Source organism: Doryrhamphus excisus, linkage group LG7 (assembly GCF_037039965.1).
Source record: "Doryrhamphus excisus strain RoL-2023G ecotype Guam linkage group LG7, RoL_Dexc_Guam_v1.1, whole genome shotgun sequence".
Lineage (NCBI taxonomy): Eukaryota > Metazoa > Chordata > Actinopteri > Syngnathiformes > Syngnathidae > Doryrhamphus > Doryrhamphus excisus.
Window position 1 is genome coordinate 7,117,100 of NC_136363.1, and position 15,148 is coordinate 7,132,247.

Consider the following 15,148-nt stretch of genomic DNA (forward strand, 5'->3'; position numbering starts at 1 on the left):
CCAAGTCTTGGGGTCATAAAATAAGCTGCCCGTCCACAGGAGGCCCATTTTGCAAAAAGGGGGCGCATTCTCTGCAAATGTGCAAAGGATTCTCACAGCTGCCATAACCTATTTAGCACCAAATCAGCACGAGTGAATTGTTGCCATGATGTCTAACAGCACACAGCAGAATAAGAGAATAAACTGGCAGAATCACTCCCAGTTTAGTTTGAGTTCACAGCAAGAAAAAAAATCCATATTAATCCTGATGTTTAATATTCTGGCTCCGCTCATGTTCTATCTGTCCCAAAACTGTCATGGAAATCAGTTGGGTAGTTTTTGGAATGGGCTGAAAACATTACTAATTAGCATGTTAAAATGAATAGCTTTCAGCATGTGGCCTGCAGACTCCCTGACCCAAATTCAAACACACAGGCTCCAGCCCTGCAGTCCCTCCCCTTCTATTTATATTTCACTCTGCTTCAATTTCTTTCTCCTGCCACTTGTTGCCTTGCGTTGTTTTTGTTGTTTTCCATCATGTGGCTTATGGCGTGGAAACCTTTGCAAAGCTTCCAGTGCGGGTAATGCTTGAATCTTTCATTATCGTTCTTTGCACATGTATTTCCAATCTCCTCCATGCGGTGAGAAGAGTATTTGTGGCTGAGTTAGCTGGTGTAGCTAATGTAGGCCGAGGGCCCTCTTGTCAAGAGGTGTTCATGGAGGATTTGAGCTCGAAACAAGTGGCTGTCAAACAGCTGAAGCAGCAGTACTTGGCGGCCTTGCAGACCAACGATGCACAGGAGGTCCTCCGGATTCTGCACACGAGCAAGCTCGATATTGACACTGTGCTGGAGGTGGAGGACCCTAGCATGGTCCTGGCTTCTTACAAACAAGGTAAGGTAAACCATTGTGTAGTTTATCCACTAGATGGCGCTAGGAAGTCATACATGTACAGTGTGTCTGATTCGCAACAGGGTACTGGTTACCAGGCTACAAACTGGAGAAATCCTGGGCGATGGGTCTTCATGTTTGCATGATGAACAACGATGTGGAAACTGCACTGGTACTCCTTGAGGAAGGTGCTGCCGTTAACCGAATGCCCAACGGGAAGACGCCCTTGCACGTGGCCTGCGAGGTGTCCAACGCCGACTGTGTGGCTCTGCTCTTAGAGCACGGCGCAAAGGTCAACAGTCTGTCACTGAGCGGACACACAGCGCTGCACTACTGCATCACCAAAGAGTCAGTGGAATGTGCCAAGTTGCTCATCCTGAAAGGTTAGTAACCTTAGTAAGGGTTTCTGTGGGTACTCTGGTTTCCTTCCGTATTTGTTTGTCTTTCCGAATGACTGATGATCATGACTGTGTCAAAGCACATTGAGAACCTTGAAGGCAAAAAAAAAAAGCCCATTCATAGGTTTGTACCAAAAAGACACAGGAATCTCTTTCTTCTCTCATGGAGGTGCCAAAGTTAACGCCCCCAGCCACAACAACGAAGAAGACACACCGCTACACACCGCAGCCAGATTTGGAATCCCAGAACTAGTGGCCCTCTATTTAGCCCACGGAGCATATGTAGATGGACTCAACTCTTTCCAAGAGAGCGCCCTGATGACCGCCGCCTTTTGGGCCTTTGACCCCAAAGAACAAACCTACAGCCAAGATCACCATCTGGTCGCCCGCCTCCTGTTGGATCACAAAGCAGGTCTGGATGCAATTTCCCCTCATAATCAGTATACAGAACAGCAGGCCTATTTTGATGTTTTCTTGCAGATGCCAACCTTCAAGAGGAGGACCAGAAAACTGCTCTGCACAAGGCAGCCTGGAACTGCGATCATATCTTGATGCAGATGTTGCTAGAAGCCGGAGCAGATACACGAGCCATGGACATGAACGGCTGCTCTCCCATTCAGTACCTCATCAAAGTGACTGATGTAAGGCACACGGCCTTACCTGAGATCTGCTATCAGCTGCTGCTCAACTACAACGCAGCTAGGATCTATCCACCACAGTTCCACAAGGTACGGAGACCATGGTGGTGGATTGGAAAGCTTGGGTGTATCATGTTTTCCTCTGCAGGTCTTGCAGTCCTGCCACGACTACCCCAAAGTTGTCGAGATCATGGTCAACTCTTATGGACTTTTGAAGCCTACAAGAAAGTGGAGAACTGCCATTCCTGATGACTGCTATGAGGTAACTCCAAAATGAAGACTTTCATAGATTCGCCTGTCTTTTAATCATGTTTTCTCTGTCCTATCTCAGCGACATAAGGAATTCTACGACTCTTTGTACGCCGTTTGTACCAACACCCCTCGTAGTTTGCTGCACCTGACCAGATGTGCCATAAGAGGCAGTATGGGCGGCGGCTGCGAACGAGGTGTAGCTCATCTCCCATTACCATCCAGCATTAAGAGCTATTTGTTGTTGAAACCTGAGGGGATACTGTACTGACTCCTGGACAAAAGAGGATGTGAACTAAGAACATTCAATACCAGTCGGGAGGATGACAAGCCTTGCTACTTTCTCTTTACCTACCTGGCAACCAGCCTGCAGATATTTGCAAGAACAAACACTTGACAAACACAGTGGACTGCACTGCATACATAAGTAGGGACGTCAAGAGACACTTCATGGGACAGGACGATACACAAGAATGAGATGAGATTTTAACATTAAGAAAAGAGCAAGGAAAAAATATGAAAAATAAATTACCTTGAATTGCTCCTCACAAGGATATGCCACTGTGTATGTCACTGGCACTGTCTTCACCCACCGAGATTGTATGACTGAAAAAGGGGTTCACTCCGTTCATTCTGTTGTTCTATGGAAGAAACGCGTCAAGGTGCTGAAACCAATGCATGGAGTATACCATCTTCTTGTCTGTTTGGGGGCGAGAGATGAGGAAAACAGACACGCATGCACATGGCAATACATTGAAGCCAGCAAAATTATTGAGTTAAATTTACATTTATGGTGTGTTCAATTAATTGATCTATGGGAAGCATACTTATACATAAGCCTGCTGAAGGACTGACTGTTGCCTCATGTAACAAACTGGTCTGTTTGCCCGGTATTTGTACCGTAAAAAGTGTTGCTGACGCACTGACTGCAAAGCAAACCGCCATGGGGCAAAATAAAGTTCCGGTTGATAGCAATTTCTGAGAAAAGCTATTGAATTTGACCCCGTACCGGAAGTCTGCATCAACAGTAAGTTCCATCCTTTGTGTAAAACTTGATTTATTTCATATATAATGTATTTCCTGCCCTGTGATTGGCTGGCGACGAGTCCAGGGTGTACCCCGCCTCTCGCCCAAAGACAGCTGGGATAGGCTCCAGCACCCCCCGTGAGGAAAAAGCGGTAGAAAATGAATGAATGTATTTCCTGTGTATTTTTGCGTGTATAAATGGAGTTTACCTTATTTTCAATGGAAAGGAATCGGTAAAGTACCCATTATTAATTCCTTTCAAAAGTAAACACAAATGTAGAAGAAAAAACAACTTTCAAAACTGTCCTCAAGTACCCTTGTGCTTGAGGTCCTTCAGGCAAATACTTTTGGACTAGACTACAGTTGACGGAACATTATCTATCTGGCTGGCGCTATCATGCAAATAATTGATGTGAACATAACCAGGTTGGGTCATGACATAACAGCCCACTAATGAAGGGAGCAAACATAGCCAGTGGACTGTGTCTGCTGCATCTTCCTTAATACACACTGTGATGGCACGTAGCTCTATGAAATGTTTGCTTTATCTAACTGTTGCCAAACTGTGTACGAATCTGCTGGAGGAAAGAATAACACTTTGGAGCAGTGGTGTGGTTTTTTTTTTTTTGTATTTTCTTAGTTTTGTTATTTTATTTTTGGGGGGTTAGTGTTGAACCAGATCATGATGACAGAGACTTTGTTAACTTGTGAAATGGAAACCTTTAGGTAAGAGGAAATGTATATAAATGATAATGAAATTAATACAGGGAGAGGTAAAAATGCAATATCCAGCTTCCCTAATATGCATATAAAGTGATGTATTGTTTGTCAACATACAGTAGAGTATATGCGGGTTAGTTCCAAAGGTCATTTGTTATTAGATAGCACTTCCTCCTGGCTACAGTAGGAAAGTGCTCACGTGCAAATAATACAGCATCTCTCCTCTTATTTCAGTTGTTCAAACATCTTCACATTACATAACAGCACATCTACTTTTTCCATATGGAATTGAACATTCCTGGAGTACATTCACGCAAATATCTCACCTGGCTTCAGTACAGGACAGGTCCTATTTGCTGATATTTTTAAAAAGTCAAAAATACTAAAATATGGCACAGCTCAGTTTACATTCATCAGCGGTCTTATCCATGAAATTTTCCAGTGGTTGAATTTGTTTAGATTGTTGATGAGTTGGGCCACAACGGCAGAGACATATGACAGAGAGAGTGACTATGTAGATGAAGGCAAATAGTGAAATCAACAAATGAACAGAACCATGGCAAAATACTGGAGGGGTGGTTCTGTTTGGAATAGGCCTTTTGGTTGACATTCATATGACCTCAACTTGATGACTTGACGGGAAGCAGAGTGTATACAGCTAAAAGTAAAAATGTCATAACTTATTTTAAAATTAAATAGCATTTTTCTTTTGTATGTAAAACAGCTACCACCTGTGTTGAAGAAATGTTGCTCCCAAACAGCAGGTTGCATGTTAGCTATGATATCGTAATTAAAGATGCTAAATGTAAAAAGCTAGGTAGTATCTGCCGGTCCCTTTACCAAAAGGATGAGATGCCAAAGGCTGTTGCAATAAACAAAGAGTCAGTACTTCCATGAAAAACTGTAAAAAAATAGTCAAAAGTTAACTGTACAAGATTGTGTAAAAAAGTTAAATAAAAAGGATCTTATGATCTGTTTTACTATGCTGGATATTAAAGTGATGTGACAACACTGGCTTTTACAAATAGCACCTTTAACACAGTATTTGTTTTATAACCCGCTTCTGCACCACCTACAAATGTAATGAATCTGTTTTCAATTTAAAAGACCGTCAATTATGTGCAAGTCTCCAGAAACATTATAGATTTCTTTAAAATGAAAAAGCATAATTCAACACAGCTAACTTCAAGGGGTGAATACGTTAAAAGCGGATAGTGGCAAATGGCCACTCAATTGAAATGATGTCACTTTCTGACTGGAACTGGCCAAACTCTTGTTTCCTCTATTTTTTTTTTCAGTCCCGTTATTTTCTGCACTACCTCCTTCAATCCATTATGAGTGTGTCCTCTCGCTTCTGCCTAGCTTCTTTGGCTCCTTGCTCGGCATGCACCAGTCGTCGGCCTCCGTGGTGGCCTGGTAGTGGCGCAAAGCCGACTTGTTGAACACGGGCAGCCTCTCCACCGACTCAGAGGACAGGGCCTGTGAAGGAGTTCAAACACATAAGAGCGCTGACAAAAGGGCAAATCCAGTATCATCTGTGTTACATCATTCCTTGGCACGTGTCGAGGCTGCGTACGTGAGCAGCTGATGGGTTATTTTTGACATAGTTGGACGGCTGTGCTGTTGTCACCTTCAAGTATATGACAGCTGAGGTTCCATAGCCCTCCATCGAGTAGAGCTGCAGGTCTCCTTGGAAATACCTGGCATACAGACGGGAGATGGGGAGGCCGTAACCGAAACCCGCCTGGGGGCGGAGGAAGGTAAGATCAGGATAACAACCCTACTGTGTTTACAGTAGGAAGTTAAAACATTAAACAAACTGTTAAATAGTTAGAGATTGCTTTGCAGTTTTTGGACTGCACCTTGTAATATGCTGATTAACAAGATGATTAAGATGCACCGCTCCCATAACGCAATGACACAGTGCTGGATGTCATGTTTAAAAAGCAAACACAAGCTTGAGGTGTTAAGAAACACAGTCAATGGGAATCAGAAGGCCACTAAAGCGCTAAGTCTCACCAGAGGAGCGTTGCGAGCATTGTCTATATGTACAGGACTGGGAGCTGTGGAGTACATGTAGCTGAAGAGACGCTCAATCTTCCTCAGAGGGACTCCTCCTCCTCTGTCAGACATCTAAAAATAAAAGAAATGAAGGAAACACATGCTATGTAAGGAAATAGATTACTAGTTTATCTACAAGGTCATAACTTTTGGACTTATCTACCTTGATAGTCAGGTCCTCAGCGCCCAGTGAGACTCGTACTTTGATGGCAGGCAACACTGGACTTGACTCGTGGGTCTCTACTGTAGCTCGCATGGCATTCTGATGGGACAACATAATACAGGAGGTCGTCGGAGTGTTTTGTTTAGCCTGGTATGCTATTGCTAACTGTACCTTGAAGAGCTCAAACAGCATATGGTAGAGGTGCGATGGCACATAAACAATGTGGAGGGGCTGGTCAGGGTTTTTGGCTGTGTGACATCGAGTAACATGAAGGGGGAAAAAAAACACAACATGTTGGAATTACAGCAATTCACACTTCACTCTATCATGTTGTTTCATCATTTAATATACGTCGCCTACTAAGTGTCACTAATGTTACTGTAAGCATCAGGTTTGATCACCAGAACAACAGGCTTTTATTGCAGGTTTGAATGATCCAAAACAGGCTACCATTGCGGCCATAACCAACGCAGTCACTTCCTGTCCACCGCCACCAACACACACAAGCACGAGTCGTATTTATGTTGCAAATGGCTTATTTTTTGAGACAAACTTATGGCAAGTTCTCAAGTAAAAATTCATTTAAATATACGGCAAAGTACTTACAATTGACTTGTGTGATTTCCATTTCAGGGGAGGTCAGGTAATACTGCTCACACAGCATCTTTGACGTTTCATATGCATCTATGTGGAAGAAATACAAGTAACTCGTTGTGTAAACATTGTGTTTTCGCTCCCTTAAATGAACTCTTCAACCCAACAAACAGACCCGTTTATGTCCTGAATATATAGCACGCACTCCATCCTTTATACCCACTATAAAAATTTTGATTAAATTCAGACATGAATCTGTACAAACAACTGGTGCTTGACAACAGATGATCCATCTAGTATGTGTCTGGAGGATCGAACCATCATTCATTACCTTTTACAACCTCCCCCACATCGCAGGTGGGATCAATGCCACCGATATGCTTGGGGTGGGCCGGGTTCACGCTGCCGTCGAAGATTAAAGCTACAGGACACAGTGCAAAACAACGCTGAAGTCAGTAAAGTGCACACGAAAATAAAATGAGTATATTTTATAGACAACAGTGGAGTGCTGTGGGTCGCAATGAAGGTTTCTAACAAAATCTAATGTGATGATGAACTCACTGATAATCACCGAGTACTATACTGACTGTGCTGGTTCATGAGCATGCGTGTGGAGATGCGGCTCATGTAGAAGCGGTCCAGAAAGTACTGGACATTCTGGTTGGTCACGGGGTCCACGCCAAAGGCCTCCTTGTACTCCACCACACCCTGAGCCATCGTGGGCACCACATTGTTGTGCCGATTGCGGATTGTAATCAGATTCTGCGTGAAGCTGAGGATAAAGACATGATGGATATAGTGTTAGTATTTGAGCTATACACCAGAACGGCTTAAATAAACAACACAAAGTGTACGTTGAAAAAGGGCATTAATGAATCATCACCGTCTTTATGACCTTTATGATTTTTATTGGTGAACAAAGGTTGCTGTTTTATTTATTTCCACATGTGGAACACATAGTATAACTGTCATACGGAATATGCGGGTTACTTACACACTAATATACATGCAAAACATTACCAGTTTACAAACCGCAAGGCATTCTGGGAAGCCCACACGCACATACCTCCAAAAGAAAATTACCCAGCATGCCTCGAGGGTTACAATTCCATGTAAAACAGTATTGTTTTGCAGGTATATTATAGTGTAAGCATTCGTTTTCATACCTGTGGAGTCCATGTTGTGCAGTTATTTTGTATGCCCCACTTTTATTTTTATGTTTATTTTTTATTATGCTTTTGCTGATTGTTTGTTTGTGATCAAAATAACTTGAAAAGGTCCGAATGGATTTCGATGACATTTTCAGGACTTGTCAGAAATGGGATATAGAATAACTGATTAAATTTTGGGGGTGATCTGTATCACTGTCTGGATGATGGATTTTTTTTTAAATGACCATTGTAGGCCATTTGTGCATTTAACTCCACCAAAAATGGTCCAAGCACAGTTCCATTTATTTTTGGTTGCACCGTGAACGAGTGAGGCATTTGGTTTGATGATAATAAAACTGACCTCCTAAAGCAAATCAGAGTTATCGACAGCAAAGCCTTGATGCAGCAGTGTAGACCATGAATAGACATTTTCACGGGCCTCTCTATTACAGTTAGTGAATAGCAAGGTTCTATTGTGTAATCATTTTGTAGGCACTCATTTCTGGTTGTGTAACAGTATCTATAGCCACAATAGCATCATCAATCTTTTGACAGTAGCTTTTTGGGACTGCATATAGTGTATCAGCTGTTTGCAGAAGTCAGACAACTCAAGCCAGTTTTTCTTTACAACAACCTGGACTCTTGTTTATGTTTGTGTGAGTGGATTCCTTACCTAGTCAGGACGTCTTTATCATTTGGATCTTTCTCTAAAAACTCTATAAGCTCCAACAAACTCTGTGAATACCTGAGGGAAGCAAAAGGAAACAACCTTTCAGAATCATTCAGATTGTTTATATGTGTAAGGCTTCTTGCAAAATCACTAAAAAGTTCTTCATGTTAGATATCTGGAGTTAAGGGCAGTGAATGAAGGAGACTGCAATATGGAACTTGCGAATGACAGAAACACACACACACACTCAAGTGCAGGAGAAAGTAGGTGAAAGGTGAACAGCAAGGATGTGTCTTTGTCGGGCTTGCCCGTGAACTGACCTCCACTTCTCTATTTCCTGTTGTAAAAACATAACTAACATAACTACTAGTTTGCACTCATCTGAAGATCATTAGGATGAAACTGTGCTGCAAAAATCAGATTCTTGAGCAGCACAAAGGGTGCAGTTGGCACGGGTGCCAAATATAGCGATAGGACACCGTTGGGGGAATAGTGGGGGAGGGGTGCTGACCTTTTCTTGTGACTTCACGTGACTCGTGCACAAACACATAACAAGGGAGTGATGACAAAATAACCGTCATACTCGGGAAATGTCTGTCATGGAAGAGTGCTTTTCTGGCATACTTGTACGGAATTGCAAAGAAAGTTAAGTACTGTTTACTGAATGAATGAATGTCAAATTAGTGTGATTCATTGCCTTGGGATGGATAGGAAGGTGAATGAATGGGAATGACTGATGTTTGGGTGTTCCCTCTGTGTGCATCATCTTCTATACTTGAGGCCATGTACGCACAAGTACCTTGATATGAACGTGTACGGCCTCAAACATGCGAGTGTAAACCTGCCCCGTCTGAATGTTACTGCCGGAGTCAACAAAACAACAATGGCTGACACAAACGACCACAAAGATGCGTGGCATTTACTTTTTGAAAAAGTTACTGTAAATTATGATGTGTGGCGTATCCTACCAACTGGTGAGGAGTTTTAGGGAAGGAGTGCTGAGGAGCTTGTCCGGGAGGAAATCAATTTCCTTCATGATGTTAGCCAGTCTGACAGGGAGCTCCTGCCGCAGGAACACAAAGGAGGTCTTCTCACACGCATTGGCCGAGCCTGCAGTCACGTGGGGGGGGGGGGGGGGGGGGGCATAAAAATTCACTTAGCAAACAAACAAACTTTGACCCAGTTCTGTCAAATCTAGTGATTATGGATTTGAAGTAGCCTTGTCTCAAAGGTCCATTGATTCCATTGGGTTTTTTTATCTTTTAAATCCACAGAAGTGGAGAGAACTCTTGGAGTGTGGAGTACAAAATACCAAAAGTGCATTTTTTTTCTGAATCAGTATGGATGGTCTTCTTTCAGCAAAGCTACCCTTGCATTGAATAGAAGAAGACCCTGTCCAATAAATGACAGACAAAACACACTTACCGAAGTCAATGAATTGCTTCATTGACAAAGGCGATGGAGAGAACTTGGAAAACCTCTCCACTTGCTTGGGTATGCTGGCCACCGAGCTGTTTTTCATCAAAAACTGAGCGAACTTCATGGTTGCTGTTGAGATGCCCAACTGTCAGCGCGCAAGTGACATGTTTGGTTGCTGCCTTTTACCTAGCATATACACAAAAAAAGAACCCCCTTGGCTAACATTGTCTCATCTTTTAAAGGTGGCTGCTCTCAAATCTTCGTTTACTCCAAGCCTCTTCGACTCGCGTGGTTGAACCCTTCAAAATGAACTGTTTGAACTGTTGTTGGGCGGAGACGATGACAGATTGACATTCAATCGCACCAATGGCCGCCGTGTTTGCTGGACGAGGGCGGATCTTAAGTGTAACGTTTTTGCAAGGTTGGTAGCATTGTTCCCCAAACCAGCGACGAAATGCATCAATTACATAAAGTGCTATATGTATCTTCTTTTACGAAATTACGTCACAGTAGCTTAACTGTAGGTAAACTGGTACAGGCAGGCATCACAAAAGCGACGTACAATGATTGACATGTCATCTGGCCAATAGTGGCATAAAACGCGGTGACGTTGCACAGATATATTGATTTACCTGTAGTTTGGCCAATAGGATACGTCTACAACCAAAGTCCTTGAAATAGGAGCGAGGACAAACACAGACGCGAGTCAAGGCGCAAAGTATGAATTAAGAATGGATGTGTGAACAATTTTCAAATCCCCAGAGAGTATTTGTGTTAAAATATACAATTTGTTGGCTAAATTAGGACGTCTGGTCACCACATAGTTGGTTAATTCACTTCTCCGTGTGTCCAGAAGATGGCAGTGTAGCAAAAGCCATTACAAAAGAACTGTAGTGAACTTCTCCGTGTGTCCAGAAGATGGCAGTGTAGCAAAAGCTACTTACTATAGGCGCGTTCTTCTCACAGGGAGGTGGGATTTCCTCCTCCGTCTCAGCATCATCATTTTCCATCCTCCTTTTGACCACCTGCTTTATGTTTGATTAGTCACCCACCGCCGAGATGCTCTGTGTCAATCGCTGCTCTCAGTAGCAGGTATATTAAAACAGCTCGGTTTAAATGTCATTTGGATAAAGGATGTGCTAAAACCGCTTGGGCGCAGCAGTGAGACAGCATCTTTTTCCGGTGATACGTCATTATCATCACGCGTGGACAAGGTACGAGTGGAACGTTCTGATGTACATTTGCTAGTATGTTTTTTAACGTAAGTATAAATGTGTAAAGGTTAGAATGTGAGTAAAATTGACAGTTTTTGAAGCTACCATGTTGGTTAAAGGCAGACGAACTTGGCGTTGCAATGCTATGTTAACGTAGCATATGATGCATGGTTACTTGTTCTGAATTGTGGAGTGCATTTATAAGCAGTGAATTATGCAAATGAGGTCTAATATAAGAAAAAGGCCCATTCTCCATCGTGTATGATATAATAATCATACACGGTGACATGTGCATTTTGCATATAACATGGTGTCATATTTCCCATAGCCCCACTGAAGACCATGTCAGACAAAAGTGACCTAAAAGCAGAGCTGGAACGCAAAAAGCAGCGCCTCGCCCAGATCAGGGAGGAGAAAAAGAGAAAAGAAGAGGAGAGGAAGAAGAAAGAGGTCACCAAAAAAGTAAGTATGCTGCACAAGTGGGCATTCTCTCTATTTTTGGTATATGGAAAAAGAATCTTCCTGTTGCAGGCAGAAAGCCAGCAGAAGACAGACATGACCCCAGAGGATTCAGACTTGGACCGCAAGCGTCGAGAGACTGAGGCCCTCCTGCAGAGTATTGGCATTTCACCTGAGCCGCCCCTAGGTGTATACACTTTAATACCTTTAACAATGAAAATATGCTATAAGGATATTGTGAGTTAGCTGTCTCATTGGAAGCCCTTCATTTAGATCAGGTGTCTCAAAATCAATTTACCTGGGGGGCCACTGGAGCTAGGGGCTGGGCGAGTCTGGGCCGCATCAGGTTTTCCAAAAAAAACCAAAAAAAAACGCATTTATTAAAAACAGAAAAATGAATAAACTTTGCTTTGGTTCCGATTTTCTACAAGAAAAGCTCTGATAAAACATTCCACTGTTCTCAAATATCTTCATTTTTATTTTTCTGCACAAAATAAGATCAAGAATAAAGAAAATCAATCAATCAGTAATAAATAAATATAATAATAATAATAAAACGGGAAATAATTAAAAATTAAGAAACCACATACAGTTGGTGGGTAGGCAAATTATTTTTTCAGATTAAAATGAACAAAGCATTATTAGAGTCCTGTAGACATGACAAAACACGACTATAGTCACATTTATACTTTTTTTATTTACAACATATTGCGCAACTGCAGGGTCTTGAGACACATGCTAACTCGCAAACTAGAGAGCTAGCGACCTAAACGGTAGCCTTCAAGTTATTTCCTTTAAACTTAAATAGCAAAAAACTTACCACTTCCACACAGATAGGGAGGATAACTATTAACAGTTATTTAACCTTTAACATGAACATTAATCAAACGTAATATTTTTTTCTGGGTACATGATACCATACAGCATCCATATCAAACTTGCGCGGGCCGCACTAACATTAAACTTTCATATCAAGGCAAGGGGCTCAAACTAGTGTCCTGCGGGCCACATTAGGCCCGCGGGCCGCGTGTTTGAGACCCCTGATTTAGATGAATCTGACTCCTTCCTGCTCTCTGAGAAGCTTTCTCTAGTGGTCTGATGATGCAACAACACCCTTCAACACTTGGCTGTGACCACAATTGGGTCACAGCCATAAAAGATGGAGTTATTTTTAATGCATCTGTAAAAAAAAAATAGTCAAACACAAGCGGTGAACACGAGCTGAACATCCCGTAATGTCAAACCACTATTTTTGTGATTTTCTGTAGTGCCAAATCCTTTGTCCCCGTCCAAATCAATGAGCACACCCAGCGAAACGGGGAGTCAGGATTCAGCAGAGGGGGGAGCAGCAGGCAGGTACGGTACAATACAAGGCACTCAAGAACATTTGAAGCATTTCAACCAGCATAACGTACACCACATTATTTGATTTAATACCATTATGATGCAGGCCAAGTGTCATGTATCCATGTGTTCTGGGATGAGAATAATATTGCTTCATTATGGTTTATTTTGACATGTATTCTCCCTCTTGTTTTGCTCATGACACCACAGATTTAGGTAAGAATCATTATAGTCTTCTATGTGCTGTGTCACAGTGTCTGGTGTTCTGATGACCACTGAACGCAAACAGTACCCTCTGCGGCTGTTAGAGAAAATATAATCCCAAATACATCCCGTCCATCCAGCGAACTAATTCTGACAAACATTTTACTGCTCAGTTTTGAACAGCGTTGCTTATTTGATGTCTAGAATTATGTAAAATATATTTAGTTGGTTGTAAACAAGTTTCTTATGCTCTAGTTATAGGTTATCACATGGCTACCATGATACTGGGCCTGATACCAGACAAACCATGTGATGATCTTATTATCACATACTATTTAATCATGAGCTTATTATCACGTACTATTTAATCAAAAGACCATTTTGTTTCCAGAAAATGTTCAGTTTATTACATGTATTATATCTAAACAGTGTAAACACAATAATTGCAAAAATATTTCAACAATAATATTTTATCAACAGTCTTATCTTATCAATGTCTGACAATTAAAGTTCCATTAATCAAGTTTGGGTTTTTTGGTGACTGGAGAAGCACTAGGCACTAAGCACTCGTGCGCTGTTCTCTGATTGGTTGTTTCACGGGCACGATACCAGAGCAGCGCGCTCTGAGTGGACATCTACGGGGGCTGATACTGGACATGGTTAAACTCTATATTTTATCAGTATCACTGCCCTGGGCTTTGACACAGTATCATTTTGGCTTTTTCCCGTATCATTCATGGGCGGTTTCTAGGGGACAGGGCCAATGAATACTGTAGTATGTGATAATCATGAAAATATTTCATTTAGAAACATGGTCGTGTCAATCGAGGGATTATTGTATTTGGAATAATAACATTTTGGTGGAGACACCTAGATTGTATGCCCCGTTTGTAAGTCTATGAGCACTGTATCTGAGGTATCAATCAGAGTTTGCATTGCATCATACCGAGAGGTGTTTCTTACATAAGATTACCATCACTTCAGTATCCCGACAAGGATGATCGAAACACATTCATTCATTCATTTTCTACCGCTTTTTCCTCACAAGGGTCGCGGGGGGTGCTGGAGCCTATCCCAGCTGTCTTTGGCCGAGAGGCGGGGTACACCCTGGACTGGTGGCCAGCCAATCACAGGGCACATATAGACAAACAACCATTCACACTCACATTCATACCTATGGACAATTTGGAGTCGCTAATTAACCTAGCATGTTTTTAGAATGTGGGAGGAAACCGGAGTACCAGGAGAAATCCCACGCATGCACGGGGAGAACATGCAAACTCCACACAGAGATGACCGAGGGTGGAATTGAACCCTGGTCTATGATCGAAACTGAACAGTAATATCTTTTTGTTGTAAGGGTGGTCATCAAGCACGTCACGTCTGCTCCACACTGGCAGCTATCTGTTGAGGTGTTTGTGTGAGTGATAATACTTGTGTGTAGCCAGGGTTGGAATTCATCAAAAAAAATATAAAAAAAAATAATTGGTGAGCTAGTTGTAGTACCTGGAATGAAATACGCTTGCTTCTCACAAATCCACTCTGGATTGATTCATTGTGAGCATCTCCATTTGTGGCGGTGTGTGTTTGTGCCAATGTGTTTTGTTGATATAACTGTTGGTTTATGCTCTCTTACCCCCTCCGCTGGCCATGCAAGGACACTGCAGTGGGACACAGACCCCACTGTGCTGCAGCTGCAGGCTGATTCTGAGCTTGGGTATGTAACATTGCAAAAACATAGCATGTAATATTGCATTTTGTAAACACCATTTATTTGTTTCCTAGGCGAAGGTTGCAGAAGCTAGGAGCCTCTAAGATAACACAGGTGGATTTTCAACCAAAGGAAGTGGTCTTGTACAGCAAGGAGACACAAACCCCGCTCACTGCCCACCTATCTGAAGGTAAATAGTGGTGTTCAGCAATAAATAATAAACACAAAAGAGTCTCACGGTAAAATCGTGCAATTAT

General features: G+C 42.2%; 3 protein-coding genes across 8 annotated transcripts in view; 2 read left to right on the forward strand and 1 right to left on the reverse strand.

Annotated features, from left to right (window-relative positions):
- Positions 1 to 487: 487 nt before the first annotated feature.
- asb4 (ankyrin repeat and SOCS box containing 4) lies at positions 488 to 3,154 on the forward strand. The gene is made up of 6 exons (XM_058047796.2): positions 488 to 873; positions 954 to 1,253; positions 1,438 to 1,680; positions 1,749 to 1,996; positions 2,055 to 2,168; positions 2,238 to 3,154. The coding sequence occupies exons 1-6, from the start codon at positions 564 to 566 to the stop codon at positions 2,424 to 2,426; spliced, it is 1,404 nt and encodes a 467-aa protein (XP_057903779.2). The 5' UTR covers positions 488 to 563; the 3' UTR covers positions 2,427 to 3,154.
- Positions 2,754 to 10,294, reverse strand: pdk4 (pyruvate dehydrogenase kinase, isozyme 4). Of its 3 annotated transcripts, XM_058047808.2 has the most exons (11): positions 9,966 to 10,294; positions 9,509 to 9,650; positions 8,544 to 8,615; positions 7,307 to 7,491; positions 7,051 to 7,140; positions 6,732 to 6,809; positions 6,297 to 6,373; positions 6,126 to 6,224; positions 5,921 to 6,034; positions 5,532 to 5,645; positions 2,754 to 5,380 (listed from the first exon to the last, which is right to left on the reverse strand). In XM_058047808.2, exons 1-11 carry the CDS (start codon positions 10,081 to 10,083, stop codon positions 5,234 to 5,236), a joined length of 1,236 nt encoding a protein of 411 aa, XP_057903791.1. In that variant the 5' UTR covers positions 10,084 to 10,294; the 3' UTR covers positions 2,754 to 5,233. The 3 variants fall into 3 exon arrangements, 1 of the variants encoding a protein (XP_057903791.1); XR_009119413.2 differs by lacking the exons at positions 2,754 to 5,380; positions 5,532 to 5,645; positions 5,921 to 6,034; positions 6,126 to 6,224 and having other exon boundaries at positions 6,304 to 6,373; positions 7,291 to 7,491; XR_009119414.2 differs by lacking the exons at positions 2,754 to 5,380; positions 5,532 to 5,645; positions 5,921 to 6,034; positions 6,126 to 6,224; positions 6,297 to 6,373 and having other exon boundaries at positions 6,783 to 6,809; positions 7,281 to 7,491.
- Positions 10,295 to 10,914: 620 nt separating this feature from the next.
- The window catches only part of dync1i1a (dynein cytoplasmic 1 intermediate chain 1a), a 43,401-nt gene continuing 39,167 nt past the window's right edge, over positions 10,915 to 15,148 (forward strand). For 3 of the 4 annotated variants that reach the window (XM_058047778.2, XM_058047780.2, XM_058047781.2), the window contains exons 1-6: positions 10,915 to 11,173; positions 11,502 to 11,635; positions 11,705 to 11,819; positions 12,901 to 12,988; positions 14,838 to 14,897; positions 14,966 to 15,081. In XM_058047778.2, the coding sequence (XP_057903761.2) occupies positions 11,516 to 11,635; positions 11,705 to 11,819; positions 12,901 to 12,988; positions 14,838 to 14,897; positions 14,966 to 15,081 (499 nt within the window). In that variant the 5' untranslated portion in view covers positions 10,915 to 11,173; positions 11,502 to 11,515. The remainder of the gene's footprint in view (positions 11,174 to 11,501; positions 11,636 to 11,704; positions 11,820 to 12,900; positions 12,989 to 14,837; positions 14,898 to 14,965; positions 15,082 to 15,148) is intronic. The other variant, XM_058047779.2, reaches the window with a different exon arrangement.